General features: G+C 36.2%; 1 protein-coding gene across 2 annotated transcripts; it reads right to left on the bottom strand.

Moving 5' to 3' along the window:
* Positions 1 to 3,652: 3,652 nt before the first annotated feature.
* Positions 3,653 to 19,663, bottom strand: lin52 (lin-52 DREAM MuvB core complex component). 2 transcript variants are annotated; one of them, XM_048191455.1, is made up of 6 exons: positions 19,549 to 19,663; positions 18,843 to 18,917; positions 18,656 to 18,693; positions 18,498 to 18,564; positions 18,184 to 18,267; positions 3,653 to 4,037 (listed from the first exon to the last, which is right to left on the bottom strand). In XM_048191455.1, exons 1-6 carry the CDS (start codon positions 19,565 to 19,567, stop codon positions 3,982 to 3,984), a joined length of 339 nt encoding a protein of 112 aa, XP_048047412.1. In that variant the 5' UTR covers positions 19,568 to 19,663; the 3' UTR covers positions 3,653 to 3,981. The 2 variants fall into 2 exon arrangements, with proteins under 2 accessions (XP_048047412.1, XP_048047411.1); XM_048191454.1 differs by lacking the exon at positions 19,549 to 19,663 and adding an exon at positions 19,172 to 19,511.
* Positions 19,664 to 19,954: the final 291 nt, after the last annotated feature.

Raw genomic sequence — 19,954 nt, 5'->3', positions numbered from 1 at the left:
CCCACAATAGCGTGTTTGGAAGCTGCCTGCCGGCATTGCTTAATTAGGCGAGGAGTTGATTAATTTGCACTAATTGACAGCTAATTAAAGGCCTGAGGGCACATCGGATTGACGTCTGTTAGGGCAGCAAGGCCCGTCGAGGTCAGCCCGTCGGGTTGTTTATGGCTGCTCTAATGTTTCTCCTTTCTTCCCCTCGTCCTGGAGACAGCCCCTCTGTGGGGAATGACCCTCAACTTAAGGAGGATGTCTGGACAGGACCTCTTTGACAGGCAGAGACTACTGGCGGGTGCCATTATGTGAACCGCAACTTCCGTGATGTCAGTTTACTGGCTGGTCCATTCACAACAGTCATTGTACATCACTACTGTCACAATGTATGAGGGCAACAAAGTGTAACAGACGCAATTGTACAAAACCAACGAGTGCAAAGTTCTGTCAAACTTCATAAAGTCTATGACTGTAGACTTAAAGTCAACATCAAATCAATTTTGATTTTTATGGAATATTGCAGTATTTATCAAATTATTTATCCACATAAACGATTTCTTTTTTAAAAATTCATGTGCCCTCATAATCTTTAATCAAAATAATGTCTCCTCCGCTTTGAATTGACATCTCTTCTCTTCTCTGATGATGTGTTTTTCGGCGTGAGTGCGGGACAACTTGTCAATCAGATGAGATCACAGCAATAGCAAACCACAGTGATCCAATCAATTCCCGATGGACAAAATCAAGTACAGCCGTACATTGTTTCTTGTTTGAGAAGCAGTTTCATTGGGATATGTTACAACAGGAAGAAAAGATCATGCAACTTCAGTTTCATGCCAGCTTTAAGGTCCCATGGCCAAGTTCTTTTTCATTTCAGGGGTAAACAGAAGTTTGAAATACCTGAACAGCGGTATACTGTTAGCCAACATCCCAATGCCGCGCTGCTTGGAATTGCAGATGAATATGTAAATATGTGTTATATGTTTTTATCTAAAAAAAAAAAATAAGCACAGCAAAAATGACAGCGGTGAGAAAACAGCAGTTGGTAAAGAATCTGATCATAGTGATGTGATATGCTTTCACAAGTTTGCAAATATTTTTGAACTCCTGAAACAAACTTCAAACGAACTTAAACGGCTTGATTTTGAAATGACGTCACAGCAGTTTATTCTTCGATTTCACTTGATGTATATACAGTTGTGGTCAGAATTATTGGCACCCTTGGTAAATATGATCAAAGATGACTGTAAAAATAAATCTGCATTGTTTTTTCTTTTGATCTTTAATTCATAAAATTAACAAAAATCTAACTTTTATTGAAGGAAAAGAATTGAAAGTGGGGGAAAATCTCATTATGAAATAAATGTTTTTCTCCAAAACACGTTGGTCACAATTATTGGCACCCTTTTATTCAATACTTTTTGCAACCTCCTTTTCCCAAGAGAACAGCTCTGAGTCTTCACCTATAATGCCTGATGAGTTTGGAGAAAAAGAATCTCTCCAGATCCTTCAGATTCCCAGCTCCATGTTGGTGCTTCTTCTCCTCAGTTTACTCCACTCAGTTTCTTTAGGGTTCAGGTCAGGGGACTGGGATGGTCATGGCAGAAGCTTCATTTTGTGCTCAGTGACACATTTTTTAGGACACATTATAGGATTTCTAGCAGAAGCGGTCAGGTTTTGATTTTTATCTGTTGGTATTTGATAGAATCCATGATGCCATGTATCTAAACAAGATGTCCAGGACCTCCAGCAGAAAAATAGGCCCACAACATTAAAGATCCAGCAGTATATTTAACCGTAGGCATGGGGTACTTTTTATCCATGTGTGCACCAAACCCATCTGGTGAGTTTGCTGCCAAAAAGCTCTTTTTTTAGTTTCATCTGACCATAGAAGCCGGTCCTGTTTGAAGTTCCAGTCGTGTCTGACAACTGAATATGCTGGAGATTGTTTCTGGATGAGAGCAGAGGATTTTTCTTGAAACCCTCCCAGACAACTTGTGGGGATGTAGGTGCTGTTTAATAATTTTTTTAGGCTTTCTGAGACTCAAGACTCAACTAATCTCTGCAAATCTCCAGCTGTGATCCTTGGAGAGTCTTTGTCCACTCAAACTTTTCTCCTCACCTCGCATTAGAATGATTTAGACACATGTCCTCTTCCAGGCTGATTTGTAACATCTTTAGTTGATTGGAACTTCTTAATTATTGCCCTGATGGTGGAAATGGGGATTTTCAGTGCTTTAGCTTTTTTCTTACAGCCACTTTCTATTTTGTGAAGCTCAACAATATTTTGCTCACATCAGAACTATATTCTTTGGTTTTACTCATTGTGATGAATGATTAACAGAATTTGTCCTTTGTGTTTCCTCATGTTTATACTCCTGTGGAACAGGAAGTCATGGCTGAACAATTTCATGCTCCTAGTCTCCCTGGTGTGCTAAAAAATGGGAATATGAATGGGAATATACTTCAGAGATATTTTACTCATAAAAAATTCTAGGGGTGCCAATAATTGTGGCCAATGTGTATTGGAGAAAAACATTTATTTCATAATGTGATTTTCCCCCCACTTTCAATTGTTTTACTTCAATGAAAGGTTAGATTTTTGCTAATTTTATGAATTAAATATCAAAAGAATAAACAATGCAGATTTATTTTTATAGTCATCTTTGATCACATTTACCAAGGGTGCCAATAATTCTGACCACCACTGTAAGGGCCTTTAGTAAAAGATCAACAACAGGACAGAGAAAAACATACCTCCATTCAGCTAGTATGTGAGACTATTTGCCAGAAGTTAAGGTTGTTTGCCAGAGAATTTGCAAGCTTACTTCACTTTAAACTTGCAATAAAAAGCTTGTTTAGACAGTTTAAAAAAAAAGGGGGAAATCTGGGGCCTCCAGAGTGGGATCAGGCACCAGTAGCTTTGCAGGGTTTAAATCAGCAGCTTCCTTGTTCTGTGTGAATCAGAAAGACAATTAGGGGCTTATTAGACACTGGGGGAGAGGCGCACCCCTAAGAATTGGTGGGAGCATGAGCGAATACTCGCCAACCGCAGCATCTACGACATCTCCAGCCGAGAACAGTCCTGGCCACTGTCTCACCTAATTACGCTCGCCAGAACGTTCTTTGTTTGCCGTTCAGCATGCCTGTCTGATTCCCTTTTCTCCCGGACCGTTCGCGCCAATGTCCCTGGAAGTGTGCTAATTAGAGAAGAAATGGCCCTAGTAATTATGTCAACTCTTGTTAACAGGGATGACAATGAGCAATATTATTTTTACGCAATGTTTTGTACTGGGGGCCTTCAAAACTTCCAATTCCCATTAAATAGAAAAAATGGCCTTACACTTGTGTGGAAGCACTCTCATGTCAAAGCCTTTTACATGTCCGGAGCAAAAGAGAGACGTTAATGGAGCAGTCGATGGAGTGGCACAGGCATGAAGTTATTGCCCTAATTAAAAGTTTGAACGCTACTTCATGAACTTGCTCATTGTTTCATGGAAGCTACTTTTAGGAGACGCCATTGGCTGGCCAATGGAAAACAAAGCTGCACTAGCTGAAGCCAAAAGCAAAAGTGTTTAAAATGTACATAATAATAATAATAATAATAATAAGAAGATCATCTTTTTTCCCAGCAGGGCATGTAGGCGAACACAACCAACTGTACTTCATTTAAACGACACAGACATTTTATTAAAACAATTGAAGTTGTATTAAACTGTATTAAACACAGCATAGTGAAAAATAAATACATTTATGAACAATGAATAGCACTCCACTATCCTACCCTTTCTACTCAGCACCTGTCATTTAAAGAACGTTTTGCGAACATATATACAAAAATGGTGCATCGCTGTTGTGATGTTTTGACCTCAAATCAGTCAAATCTTAGTGAAAGCATTTAAAAGCTAATGTATCATGCTACTGTTTTCTGCCTTACAAGATCACAATCAAGTGGTAGCTGACCCGACAGGTCAGCGGTCACCATCTGGGTCTTCACTTTTTGGGTCTCTCCAAGATGTTCAGGAATTTCCCTCTCGTCATTTCTCGGGCTGGAAAAGGATAATGAAGTCAACAGGTTATTGCACTATAATATGAAAGACCTTGTTAGATTCACATTAAGTAACTTTAAATGACATATTTTAATCAGGGAAAGTGAGATCCTGAGAAATTAAATATAATGTACTTATTTACTTAAAAAGTAAATATAATGTACTACATTAAAGTGGTTCTAAAGAACCCATTTTTTCATCTTCATTTTCAAAGCTCCAACATAATCTACAGCACACTCTCCTTATCGTTTAGAAATGGAGGTGTAACAGCTATGACCCCTCCAGTGGTCAGGCTGACACAGGCACTGATGAGCTGTTTGGTGTGTTTTTCTGGCAGGAAAATGATGGGTGTGAGGGACAGGGTAAACGACGGTGTTGGGCAGCAGATAATAAAATAATGTGGCGGATTGTAATTTAGATGAGCTGCCCTGCGTGGCGTGTTAATGACGGGAGCAAGTGTCAGTGAATTCACCTTCAGCTTTCCATCACTGGATTAAACATGATGTTACCTGGATTTAGATTTAGATCTTTAAACCATCTCTTCAAACATTTTATTTTCAAATATTAAAAGTTTCCACAGTTTAAAAGTAAAGGAAATTAGCAAATCAAGATGAAAGAAGGCAATAAACAAACAATAGTTTATATATTATATATTGTTGTGAAATACTATTACAATCATTACCCCAGACTTCAGTGTCATACGATCCAGCAGAAAACATTATAATATGCTGATTTGTTGCTCAAGAATCATTTTTTATTATTATCAATGTTGAAAACAGTTGTGCGGCTTAACATTTTTGTGGAAACAGTGATACATTTTTTTCAGGATTCTTTGATGAATGGAAAGTTCAAAAGAACAGCATTATATTATCAATTTCATTCATTTGAAACAGGAATCTTTAGTAACATCATAAATGTCTTTACTTTCACTTTTGATGCATTCTTACTAAATAAAAATATTAATTTCTTAAAAAAAAAAATCTTACTGGCCCCAAAATGTACTAACCCACAACTGAAAATGTGTATGAATATACTTAAAAGGTATTTTAGAATATTACAAATTAAATTTAATATTCTTTTTAATTGACTTTATATTCATCACACATGAATGTAACATGGTGTGTCATAACCAGTTTAAAGAGTTGAATGAAGCTTAGAGTCACCCTAACTCTAAGGTCAACTTAATTTTCAGTATATTAATACAACGGATATCAATATTATAAGTAAAAAAAACTTAAGTAATGATGAGCATTATAAGATATTACAGTCATTAAACATCCCACTGCAGTCTCAAAGTAAGAGATTAGTGCTTTAAGTACTTTCCATAAGCACATGTGTGTCTTAATCCCAGGTTTAATGTCAATGATAGGGCAGCTAACGCTGTGTTAAACGGGCCACTGGTTTCTGGAGGGGTCCATGAACGGGGGAAAGAGCTTTGTCATAGCTAAACTAACAACCCTACTCTAACTCTTACTACCCCTCTCCGAATCTCCCTCACATGTTCTGTCCAAAACAATACAGGAGTCTGTCTGGCCAAGCATTCTCCCATGAGACCCCTTCACCAGAGTGCACCCCTCTGATCCACTCATTAATTAGATTTCCATTTATCCACAATTCCCGTCAGAGCAGAAGAGAAATGATTTGCATTGAGTGAGTTAGATTAAAAAGGGGAGTGTAGAGGGTCCTGCCAGCAAGCCTTGCTCAAACACACATTCACACACACACACACACACACACACACACACACACACACACACACACACACACACACACACACACAAGTATGTGCATTTACACACACACGCACAAAGCTGGTGCTGCCACTGGACGGGGCAGATCAATACTGATTAGCAGGAGTTAGAGATTTGTTTAGTTGATTAGAAAGGTCAATTACTAATTCTGTACTTAGTTAATCAGCAGCTTGTTGCCGGTGACATCCATACTAAATGACATATTATGGATTCCAGAGGCCATATTATCTTCTTGATGGTGCTTGTACACTCGTTCATATGTGAACAAAACAAATATGCTACATGATGAGTTAATAGGCAAAATAATGGGAACAGAAATAAGCTGGTATATAAGTAAAATCAAAAGTGCTACAAATGGTTGTTTTGTTTTTATTTTGTTTTAAATAATGTTTTGTTTATATAAAATTAAAATATATACATATCTGCAAATATTAAATTATAGATCTTATCTAAGATAAATATAAATTTAGATCTATATATGTCTGCATATAACACATTATATGAATTATAATCAAACATGTTACCATTAAACTTTTTTTTCTTTCAAAATGAATGCAGTTTAACAGACATGAATGGTCTTTCATCTTGGGAATCTTTTAGAGGCCATTACGGCACATCTGGAGACAAGATGGTTTGTTTTTAACAGAGGAGAAAATGAATTCCTGGACCTTAAACTGAATTTTCTCCAAAACCTGACTGCCCCAATTCACTTTCATTAGAAGTCAAACACACTAATCGTGCCCCTGTTGCACATCTGAAACTGCCACTTGGCTATTACGGGGAGTAATCTTTATTTAATAGATTTAACATCCATTCTCGCTGCCTGAACCTCATGGGACGGGGGAGGACAGACACACGCTCGCACACAAACCCACCCTCCCGTCCCCGCGTTGGAACACATACACCTGATGCTCATGTTTGTGTTCAAAATTCAATTACCTACTTATTGATACTTCACAGAGATATTTAAGATGCAGACATGGTGAGTGATTTCCCAAGGGAGCCACTGCTTCCTCTTAATGTCCCAGCCGAGAGCTCTCCTCTTCTTACCCCTCCCTCCAACCGCTTGACACCACGAATCATTACACACACGCGCTCACGCACGCTGCCAGCCCTGCCACAGCCTATCCCTGTTCAAGAGGTGTCCTTATTAATAGGCAATCAGTCAAAATTCATTCATTAAAAACCCTAAAAGGTTTCACACAGGCGCTATGATTAGCTGGGAAAGAAAATCCAATGAATTCCTAATGTATTTATGGAAATAAGGTGTCATTTCCGATCTGTTGACAGAGGTGGTGGCTAGGACAGAGAAGGAAGAACGATTTAGATGAATTCCCTCCACTTTTCCGCTATGCTGGTCCACATTCCATGCTGAGCTCGGGTGTATCTGTGCAGTCGAAGAGTCTGAATGACGTCATAGCATGTCAGGGTCAAAGTGAATAAACTAATGCACTGCAAAAAATGTTTTCTTACTCAGTATTTTTAAATTGTTTTACAGTGCAAATATATAAACATTCTTAAATCAAGATAAATTTATTGAGAAGTAAACTTACTAAGAGTTAGTTCAACTAATCGTCAAACGAAAATATATGAATAAAGCAGTTTAGTCCATATTTTCTGAAGAGACTAGATCGCTTTATATGACGATTGAATTTAGGCTTTTATTCACATATAAACATTGATCAGCAAACATAAACTGAAGCTCATCCGTACATGCTTGACACGTGAGAACACAACTCATTGGTTCTTGCGGAAGCTCAAACGTGATGCGTAACATGAGAATGAACCTCATTGGCTCTCGCATCAGTTGATGAATGTTTATATGTGAATAAAAGCCTAAATTCAATCTGTTCATCATATTAAGCGATCAAGCTTTTTCAGAAAATTTGGACTAAACCACTCAATTCAATTCATATAGATTAGTTTTATGATCTCTTTATGAACTTTTTGAAGCATCAAAGTGGTAGTTTCGTCAACTGTCAATGGAGGGACAGAAATCTCTCAGATTACATACAAAAAAAAAAAAAAAAAAATCTTCATTTGTGTTTCGACAATGAACGAAAGTCTTACAGGTTTGGAACTACATGCAAGTAAATGATAACAAAATTTTCATTTTTGGGTGAACTAACCCTTCACTTACAGTATTAAAGGTGCCCTCGAATGAAAAATTTAATTTATCTTGGCATAGTCAAATAACAAGAGTTCAGTACATAGAAATGACATACAGTGAGTCTCAAACTCCGTTGTTTCCTCCTTCTTATATAAATCTCATTTGTTTAAAAGACCTCCGAAGAACAGGCGAATCACAACATAACACCGACTGTTACGTAACAGTCGGGGTGTACGCCCCAATATTTGCATATGCCAGCCCATGTTCCCAACATTACGAAAGGCATTAGACAAGGGCAGCCAGTATTAACGTCTGGATCTGCACAGGTGAATCAACAGACTAGGTAAGCAAGCAAGAACAATAGCAAAAAATGGCAGATGGAGCAATAATATCTGACATGATCCATGATATCATGATATTTTTAGTGATATTTGTAAATTGTCTTTCTAAATGTTTTGTTAGCATGTTGCTAATGTACTGTTAAATGTGGTTAAAGTTACCATCGTTTCTTACTGTATTCACGGAGACAAGAGCCGTTGCTATTTTCATTATTAAACACTTGCAGTCTGTATAATTCATAAACACAACTTCAATCTTTATAAATCTCTCCAACAGTGTAGCATTAGCCGTTAGCCACAGAGCACAGCCTCAAATTCATTCAGAATCAAATGTAAACAATATAACAGTATACAATACTCACATAATCCGATGCATGCATGCCGCATGCATGACGAACACTTTGTAAAGATCCATTTGAGGGTTATATTAGCTGTGTAAACTTTGTTTATGCACTGTTCAAGGCAAGCGCGAGCTCCGTGGGCATGGAGCACGAGAATTAAAGGGCCAGTAGCCCTGAATCGGCTCATTTATAATGATGTCCCAAAACAGACAGTTAAAAAAATGAATTAAAAAAAATCTATGGGGTATTTTGAGCTGAAACTTCACAGACACATTCATGGGACACCTTAGACTTATATTACATCTTTTTAAAAAAAGTTCTAGGGCACCTTTAAGTGTTTTCTGAAATAAATTATCGAAATTAAGTGAGTTTATACTTAAAACAAGAAAATATCTGCCAATGGGATCAGAAAAATAAATTTAATTTAATTCAAAGTAAAAACAAGTTTTATTTTTCCTACCACATATTTGTCCTTGTTTTGAGCATAAAGTCACTTAACCCAGATGTTTTATTTTTTTTAAGAAAAACAAGACTTTATATCTTATGTCATTATCTTGATTTAAAAATGTTTAGGTATTTTACTGAAAACATGAAAAAAACACTTTAGAAAATAATTTTTGCAGTACAAAGTTAAGGATTATATTTTGAATGTGATACCGCAAACATTCCTGCTCCATTCTGCCGTTATATTAGCCATAAAGATTCAGGAATCCAGCAGGACTGTGTGAGGGGAGGGGAAGATGAGAGGACAGGAAGACAGAGGAGAGTAAAGTCGAGGAGAGCTTTCCCCCAGCTCAGCCTGTCATCTAGCAGCACTTCATAACTGCTTGCCCCTGCGGTCAGGTGTCTCTGATGGATTGATGGAAGCACATTACTAGGGTAGGGTAGCATCACTGCAATCATATTCAGCGACACACTCCGCTTAATAGAGAAGAGATTGATCTAGGGGAGGAGGCAGTGAACATTGGGGCCATTAGTGCTGGATGGGTCTGACCTTCATACTGGGTGCAAGAACAGATTGAACAGAAGGAGGTTCTTGGACGTTGCGAGCCAGAGTTTTGTTCCTTTCTGAATCTTTAACATTTATCATATGCATCTAGATCAGTTAACCTCCTATATGAAGAACCATATATGGGTCAATGACATGACACCCAGTTTTTATGCGAAGATCTATTAATTTGTTCAAAAATGCATAAAAAATGCAATTAATGCACACAATCACTTGAATATACCTCCTCTGAACATTTTTTTACATTTCTGTATTAAAATTCATTTAGATCTTTTTGGAGGAAAGGAGATTAAAAATGACAAACTCCTAATATTATAATAAAAGGAAAAGCCTTATTTAAAAAACAAAAGTATTTTTGCATATTCTTAGTTCTTATGAAAAATATTTTAACAAAAATCCTTTACTGCTAATTAATATTTTAAAAAGTTTCATCCACCAAATCAAAATCAATGTGAAGAAAGCAACATGAATCATAGAGGACCCCTGAGTGCAGGCATTCAAGTGCATGGCAAGGTCAATGGGCCAGTCCAAAAACCAAAAACTGCGGTTTTGCCAACTAGAGAGCGTGTGTTTATGCGACAGGAAGTAAGCGTGCAAGACTGTCCCAGATCTTAAAAACGCAAAAGCTTAACGCACACTAAACTAACACACACTTATCTTGAATACCGCTTGAATGCCCCGAAATCGCAAGATGTAAGTTAAATTAATTAGATAAAATATTTAATTTGGTAGAAAAAAGATGTTTTACATTTTATTGGTACAAAGATGAGCATGTGTATTTTTGTACAACATTTACAACAGCTTTTTATCACTTAATTAGAAGCACCACAATTACTAAATTGTGTCATCTGTTATACAGACTAAGAAACAGAAGTTTATATTAAAATTCAGAGTATTGAAAATCAAAATAAAGCTCTGTAAACACTTGCATTTTTACAACACTATAAGTGTGTCCCATTGGGCAATCAAAATCACTTGCAGTTTTCAAGACCACTTGAACACTTGGGCCAAATACAGGAAATACGTCATGTAAGTAGACAAGTCCAAAAACTGCAAGTGCAGGTATTTGGACAGGCCAAATAAGTCTGTAAAATATCAGATAATTTGGCCTTTTTATTACAAGGAAAGGCAAGATCAGGTTATAAAATGTTATGTGGTGTGACTACTCAAAAACGTAATGACATTTATGAATTAATAATTCATGTTTGTTTATACACACATATACAGTAGTGGCCAAAGTGATGTCTGGCCTAGGAAAATTGACATCTTCATCCTTTATTAAAATATTAATATATATATATATATATATATATATATATATATATATATATATATATATATATATATATATATATATATATATATATATATATATATATATATATATATATATATATGTTTTTTTTTTTTTACTTAAGTTGTTTTATTTGTGACACAATAAAACATGCCAAATTGTACAGAATGTTTAGACAGGCCATCATACAAGAAAAGTATGAACATGCAAAAACATGAGAACCATCAAAATAATAATAACTTATGATTTGGTCAATGTATGCTTTTTCCTGTGAGTTTTTTGTTTTTCTATACATTTTTTTTTTTTTTTTGCATAGTAAAAAAACAAAAACAAAAAACAGATAGATAGACTGACTTGATTTTTAAAAGACATTTCCTTTTCTTTATTATGGACACTCTAATTTGTCATTGAGCCATATATGCTCCTACCGTATCATCTGTAATAAATAGTAATCATGATATCTATCCAGGGAAACATGAGACTAACTAGAACACCATATTTTCTGAAGAAAATGTGATTGCCACTTGACCGTACAAAACACGCCGCCATGTTACTAGAATGGTTGCCAGAGTTTTGCTTTACAACTGCAAAGGTTTTTTAGTACATTCCTAAATCTGATAGCTTTGAAAAGTAATAGCCCACCTCTCCACAACAAGCGGCATGATTTGAGGTGATCGAGAAGATTATTTATGTTCAATCCACAGGGTTGGGCACCTCAGGGTTTTGAAAACCCTTTATTGGGTATTATTAAAGGGTTAGTTCATCCAAAAATGACATTTCTGTCATTAATTACTCACCCTCATATCATTCCACACCCGTAAGACCTTTGATCATCTTCAGAACACAAATTAAGATATTTTTGATGGAATCTGAGAGTATCTGATCTACACATAGGCAGCAACGTCATTGCACCTTTACCACTACAGTGGTTCAACCTTAATGTTTTGAAGTGACGAGAATACTTTTTGTGCGCAAAAACAAAACAAAAATTACGACTTTATTCAACAATTTGAACCGTTGTCATACCTAGTGAACTCAGTGCAGGCTTCCTTGTTTACGCACGAATGCCAACTCAGTACTGGCCGAAGCTGAACACGTGAGCAGCACGACGCATGCATGCGATGCTGACACAGGATCCGGCCAATAATGAGCCGGCATTCAGACGTAATCAAGGAAGCCTGCACTGAGTTCACTAGGCATGACAATGGTTCAAACTGTTGAATAAAGTCGTTATTTGTGTTTTGTTTTTGTGCACAAAAAGTATTCTCATTGCTTCATAACATAAAGGTTGAACCACTGCAGTCACATTGACTATTTTATCCATGTTTTTAACTACACCTGGACATCAAAAGGTGCAATGACGTGGATCAGAGTCTTACGGGTGTGGAACGACATGAGGGTGAGTAATTAATGACAGAATTTTCATTTTTGGGTGAACTAACCCTTTAATACATTTTATGCATTCCTATTTTCTTGCTGCTTATTTTGGTTCAAAACACAAAAATGCAGTTGTAATCTTGTTAGACCAACAAAATATTTCCAAATTATTTAACACCCCATTAAAAATAACACCCCCACAATTACTCAAGTACAAACAAGTGTGTTACATCATCTGTGCAAGCCGCCGCAGTGGAATCGGAGGCATCATCAGCATCGCCTGAGGCCTGGTTGTCCCAGAGGAGCACTCTCCATTCAATTACCTTCAATAACAGTACTTATCAGTGTAGTGACTGGTCCTGTGGGAGTGGAGGGCCTGATGACCATGCTCAGCAGCCCCCCGACAGCAGCATTCATCACGGCCTGGAGCAGATGGGTACTGGTGGGGGGCTGGAGGGGTAGGCACGCGTCAGGCCCTCCCACAACGACCCTGATCAGCGTCACTCAGCTAGGAGAGGAGGGGTTAACGTCCCCAAGGAGACTGGTGTGGCACATGTCATGCTCACACACACAAATAAATACACACGCACATGATATCCTTATCTGCCTATGGTCGCACCCCTCACGTAGCAGTTACAGATGAAAATGTGCTGATCCACTCAACACCAAGCTATTAAAATACTTAATATACACTTATTTATACATTTTTAGCTTAACATAAGTCCACGATTAATCAAAGCTTAATATATGCTGCCGTTGATCATATTTTTCCACCCCAAACATAAGCAGCTAATGCATCTAAAGGCTCGGCATCTGCATGTGCCTGAGTCGAAGAACTAAATAAATATATAAATCAAATGTGTGGCTGATAACCTTGCCTTTGGGGTGAGTTTTCACTGCCTGATTGCATTATCCCCATTAACTGGATCACGACTTTAATGGCCGCCGAGCCAAAGATGCAGTAAATCTTCCTCCTCCTCCTCCTCACCCTCCCGCCTCCTAACACTACCTCTCATCAGCTCGTTTAAAAGCACTGAAGAGAGAAAGAAACATGATGAAAAAGTAGCTCAGATTTACAAGGCTTCCCCTGACAGCCAGGAGAAGGAAGAAAATTAAACCACACCACATTAAAGGGCGCTGCGTTAAATGCTGCACTGAGCCGAATGATAATCATAATTCCATATCTGTCTCCTCAGACTAGGAGGTATTACATACAAGTACGCTTACTTAAAATATCTTTATGGTATTGAAATATAGAATATAGAAATGATGCAGAACAATATAATGAATTGATGTAAGCACAGACCGGATTACAGCTTAGTTCCCCTACATTCATGTTACACATGTGAACAGAAGGGTCCAAACATCCAAGACCATATTGTGAATCTGCATTTTTTTCTTTCCATCTGAACCTTGAAATAAACAGTATTACGATTTTAAAAAAATACAAAGAAACATTATAATGTACACTACTGTTCAAACATTTGGGGTTAGTAATATTTTTATTGTTTCTGAAAGAAGGCTCTTATGCTCACCAAAGCTGCATATTTTGATGATAAATACAGTAAAACTGTAATATTGTGAGATATTATTATAATTTAAAATTTGTAACATTTCTATTTTTAGCAGCCATTAGTGTCGTATGTTCCTTCAGAATTAATTCTAATATGCTGATTTGCTGCTCAAGAAACATTTCTTATTATCATCAATGTTGAGAACAGTTGTGCTTAATAGAATAGAAAATTCTATTTGAAATAGAAATCTTTTGTAAAACTGTAAATGTCTTTACGGCCACTTTTGATCAATTTAAAACATCCTGGCTGACTTAAAGTATTAATATCTTAAAAAAAAAAAGCAAAAAAAAAAACAAAACAAAAAAACAGGTAAAATGAATATGAAATATTTCAGAATTTGCACTCTCTCTAACTAACTAATCTAAGCAAATTTATGACATCATCATGTGAATGCCTTTGCACTGACGTTCAGACTTTCTTGCTTCCGCACAATAAGATGCACTTTGGATCATTCTCAAATTATGCTGGAAAAAAAATGATAATTTGGTTTTACACAAAACTTCTGGGAGTTCATGCAGCCGACTATTTTCTAACTATTATTTCCCTCAATGGCATAGAGCTGTGACAAATTATGTTTGGCATAATCTTGGTTGAACGAGCCTACTTTAATCATGCGTCTTGATGGAGATTTTACAAATCAACAGTGAACTCACAAGGCGACCTCTCATCACTTCACCAGTATATTTTCCACTTTACAGCACCAAGTTTGACCAGACTTAAGTAACCAGTGGGTGGGTATAGCCAAAGATACATAAGAAACAAATGTGAAAACAAACTCACACTAAATCACAGATTTGTCATGCACAGGTTATATATTAGATGGAGAGGACCTGCTTCTAGAAATTGGAAATTAAATTTCTTACTGCTGTTAAAAAGAATAAATGTCTTGAAGTAGGTTGCATTCCTACAGAAGTCACCATGAACAAGCAGAGGACAAAATGACTGGAGGGTGGAGACATCTACATTGACTTATTACACTGCTAGCAAGCTTACTGAGTGCAAAGTCGAAGATATTAAATGGAGGCAGAACAGACTCCGGTTATGCCTTTCTACTTGCCATTGTTACATAGCAAAAGCGGCATGGAAGCTAAATCCAAAAGTGAGATATTTACCCCAGAAATATGCATTTAGACAGCATTCATGTACTTTTACAGAAATATAAATAAAAATATTGCTATGGGATACTCTAAATATTAAATGATAAAACATTAACTGATACATTAAAAATATAAAAAATATGGAACTTATGCTCTTTCTCTTAAAAAAAAAAACGCATATTCAGTTAATAAAGCAAAGTATATTAATATAAAACATTAAGTTATTATTTTATGCACCATTTACAACCAAAAGACATTATAAAATAAGTAATATGGAGATCCTCTTTACTCAAATGTAATAGACTAATTTATGAATAAATATTACTTTTTCAAGTCAGAAAGACATTTAATTTCTATGCCCCTTTCACATTTCCAGGGTTCTCAGAAGCGAATGTCGTCATAGGGTAAACTTCTGTAGCAGTCAACGGGAGATGACAGCAGATATAATTTTTGTATTTGCATAATAGCAAAGGAAAAAACACATGATATTGTATCCACAACTTTCCAAAAGAGGAGAAAAAAAAAAAATATTGAGAGATTGATTACAGCAGTCAGAAGAGAGATGTCAAATTTGCCATCTCTCCCTCAGCCGTTGTATTAGAAACACCCTCGCAGCAGGGGTAATTTATTTCTTTGTCATTTACTGACAAGGTAATATAACACAATGTATAGCTTTATAAATGTGTATAAAAAAAAAATGAAAATATGAAAAACTTTACTAGACATCTATGAAAATGTGTCACCACAGTCTGGGTGCATAATAGGGTAAATTCAAGTAAACTGGGAAACTTTTGTTCGAGATTTTAACTGAATTCATCCTATGTCTCTCCTTGAAGGAATGCTTGTTGAGGGACGTTTTTGAACATGCTACATAAAAGGTCAAAATGTCAGATGGAATGTAATATATTTGAAACAAGTGTTTATAAATGGTTTGCAGTAGTCACTTTCAAATTGTGCAAGATTTGTACATTTGATGCCCATTTTCATCTAGTAAATCATGGAAACACTTATCTTTCCTGTAATCCTGCCAGTATGGATTATGGCTTCATCTAGCAATTCTGCGATATAACCTTTCAGAGCTACTGGGCAACAAGCCAGTTCTGTTTAAATATAGAGTGGGGATTCATTTGAGACTTATCAAATAAAATAAAAAAAATAGCATTTTTTGAGTAATGATGAAATTTTTCAGGTAGGTTTTAGACAGATTTACATTCTGGATCATTTATAACAGTTTATATGTTTTAAAGAACCTGTATCATAAATCTAACAGCAGTTTTTCGATCAACTTCGCAAAATATTTAATGGTCTTAACCATTTTAATCACATATCACTGGTCAGGAAATTAGCAAAAATTCAACAAATACTGTAGATAAAGTAACTTAGCACAGAATAGCCTTTCCCTTTGTTTTCTTTAAATGTTTAAGCCATGTGAGTAAACTTGCAGAAAGTTTTTTTTTTTACAGGAAGAAGTCAGTGTTGTTGCACCTAATGTTAAATGCTTAAAACTTAAAGGTGCCCTAGATTCAAAATTTGAATTTACCTTGGCAGAGTTGAATAACAAGAGTTCAGTACATGGAAAAGACATACATTGAGTTTCAAACTCCATTGCTTTCTCTTTCTTATGTAAATCTCATTTGTTTAAAAGACCTTCCGGAAAACACGCAGATCTCAACATAACACAGACTGTTACGTAACAGTCGGGGTGTACGCCCCCAATATTTGCATATGCCAGCCCATGTTCCCAACACTATGAAAGGCATTAGACAAGGGCAGCCAGTAACGTCTGGATCTGCACAGCTGAATCAACAGACTAGGTAAGCAAGAACAACAGCGAAAATGGCAGATGGAGCAATAATAACTGACATGATCCATGATAGCATGATATTTTTAGTGATATTTGTAAATTGTCTTTCTAAATGTTTCGTTAGCATGTTGCTAATGTACTGTTAAATGTGGTTAAAGTTACCATCGTTTCTTACTGAATTCACGGAGACAAGAGCCGTCGCTATTTTCATTTTTAAACACTTGCAGTCTGTATAATTCATAAACACAACTTCATTCTTTATAAATCTCTCCAACAGTGTAGCATTAGCCATTAGCCACAGAGCATAGCCTCAAACTCATAGAGAATCAAATATAAATATCAAAATAAATACTTCACTCACATAATTTGAAGCATGCATACAGCATGCATTACGAACATCTTGTAAAGATCCATTTGAGGGTTACATTAGCGGTGTGAACTTTGTAAATGTGCTGTAATATAATCGAGAGCTCATGTGGCAGGGAGCACGCGAATTAAAGGGGCAGCGCGCTGAAAAAATCAGTGCATAGTTAATGATGCCCCAAAATAGGCAGTTAAAAAAATTAATTTAAAAAAAATCTATGGGGTATTTTGTGCTGAAACTTCACAGACACATTCAGGGGACACCTTAGACTTATATTACATCTTGTGAAAAAGCATTCTTGGGCACCTTTAAAAAAAAAAATGTTTCCCAGTTTGTTTGAGTTTAATAAGAGTCCAAATATTCACTAGCATTCAACTCTGGACTCTGACTAGGCCAATACATAAAATGGATGGACTTGTTCTCAACTTCTCAAGCTACTTCTTGGTTGTTTTTGCAGTTTGGCCAGGTGCATTGTCTTGTTGAAAAATAACATCTGGTCATTCCTCTTTAGATAACTTTTCATTTGTGGGAAGCAAGGCATTCTGCAATATTCTCCTGCACTCCAAAGCATTAAATGACTTTTCATAGTGAAGTAGTTCATCAATACCAGCAGCTAAAAAGGATCCACACAAAAGCACCTCTTCCTCTATGCTTCACTGTGGTAGAGATTCATTTATTATTATATTTTTCAGCAGATTTTCAAAGACACCGCTCTGGAGCATCACCATGCTACTCGTGTTTCATTGCAATACATCACTCTTCACACAACTTCCCATATAAAAACATTGTTCTGTCTTTGATGATTTTCTGAGACAGCAATGGCTTTTTAAGTAGTGCATTTGCTTAACTTTTGCTAATTTCCTGACCAATAATTTGTGATTAAGAAAATTTAAATCTTAGCGTTTAGCCTTTTTTTCCCCAGGAGTGTAGATGTGTAAAATGTCTTAATATATAACAGATGTGTTTGCGTTTGTGAATTTTTTTTTCCCCCTTTGGTAATAACGCCATCTAGTGGAGGCTTTACAAAGTCACTGCATAAACGGTGAACTGATGCACTGACAGTTTCTAAGAAACTAAGATTACTTACACTCCTCCAAGCCCAACTGATAAGCCAGATTCTGCAGTCCCTTCACCTTCTCCATCAGATTTGCTGTGGTCAGACTTCCTAATTCTAAAACAAATCAAGAAGACCGAATCACATCTAATATGTATTGACCTATGCCAATGACGGCACAAATAAGTTAACAAAAATGACCACACTTTTCTAAACTCAAATTGCAATTTATCAAACCATTATTAATCTCTTCAATTGAAGAAATCATCTGTCACATGGGGCCATGACAATAAAACAATATTCATTTCAATATTCATTTGTTTTATTTGATGAAAAAGGCAACAGACCTTTCAACATTTCAATATCTTCTGACTCCAGTTCAGCCATCCACTTGGGCGGAGAATTTGTGATAGGCTGAAATAAAAAATAGAAGTCTTAATTCCATCTCTCATGTTTGAAAATAATTTATTATAATTTGCTATGATAATTCAATTTTTTTACTCACATTTTTGAAGGATGCAGCAAATTCTGAGACACCCGGTACTGTTAAAATATCAAAGAAGTGCATGGGACTTTCAAACAAAATTCAAAGATACATTTTTAAAAAAAGCCATTCACAACATCTGTGAGTGTGGCATCTTAAAAAATACTATTTGTTGTCAAAATCAATAACATTAGACAATCAAACTTACACTGCTCTGGCCACAAGTCAGGTGAAGCCCGGTCAAGTTTTTCAAAACTCAGCAGAGAGGACTCGAAGTCCTCACCTATATATAGAAAAAACAATCATATATGCTCTTTATTACAACACTGGTTCAGATAAAATCGATCAGTATTGACTTTTTTTTTTTCTAAAGGCATTGATTACAAAAAGAACTGATATTAGAGCAATTCTAATACATGTACAAGTTTAAATACTGCGATTTTGGGAACAATAATCCTTGTTATTCAAGATATAATATTAGTATACAAGTAATGTTATGACGGGTCACAAAAGAGGGGGAGGTTAAATTATGATTACTCAGTAGTGCATTGTTGTGATCAAGCTGAGCTAGCTGCATTGAAGAGCAATGTTTGTCAAAAAATAAACAAAAATACATATTTAAAGATAAAAGCAAGATTCAACAAAAGTAATCTTTTCCCGCATAACCGCTGCATCATCGCATTCGTAAAATATTTAAGACAGTAACTGATGTCGCTTGACACGTAGCTTGCTAATGACTGACTCCAAACAATTTTATGACGCTATTCCGTGGTAAAAGCTTATTTTGAAACTCAATTCGAGCTTTTTTTTAAGAGGATATGCTGAACAGCATAACAGTTGTTATGTTTAATCGGTCCGTTGCACTGCTACATTAACAACTAATGCTACCAGGGAAAAGAGGAATTAAAATTTACCTCCATTCGGAGACGCCATCTTGACAACAACACACGTGATTCGAGGTAGCCAATGGCTGAAGGTCGTGGACACCTGTAGCCCCGCCCTCTCGTGTTGTGCGAGATGTCGCAACCATTGACAGCGAAATATGAATCATTGGTAAACATCAGTTTCAGCTTACCTGAGAAGCGACAGTAGTTTTAACTGAGTGTTAATTTAGTAAAACTGAGTACAAGATTCAGTCTGAGTTAAACAGGACATATTTAAGAACATACAGCAGAAAAACTTCTGAGATGTTAAACTTACCAAATATACAGCCCAAAAACGCAACACGACTCTTCCTCCAAGTATTGTGGTTTATGAAAAGTATTTTATATTTTCAGTAAAAGAACCAAGAAAATTTTTTGCTATCAAATGCAACACAAA

This window comes from Megalobrama amblycephala, linkage group LG5 (genome assembly GCF_018812025.1).
Source record: "Megalobrama amblycephala isolate DHTTF-2021 linkage group LG5, ASM1881202v1, whole genome shotgun sequence".
Taxonomy (NCBI): domain Eukaryota; kingdom Metazoa; phylum Chordata; class Actinopteri; order Cypriniformes; family Xenocyprididae; genus Megalobrama; species Megalobrama amblycephala.
This window is presented reverse-complemented; position numbering and strand designations above follow the sequence as displayed.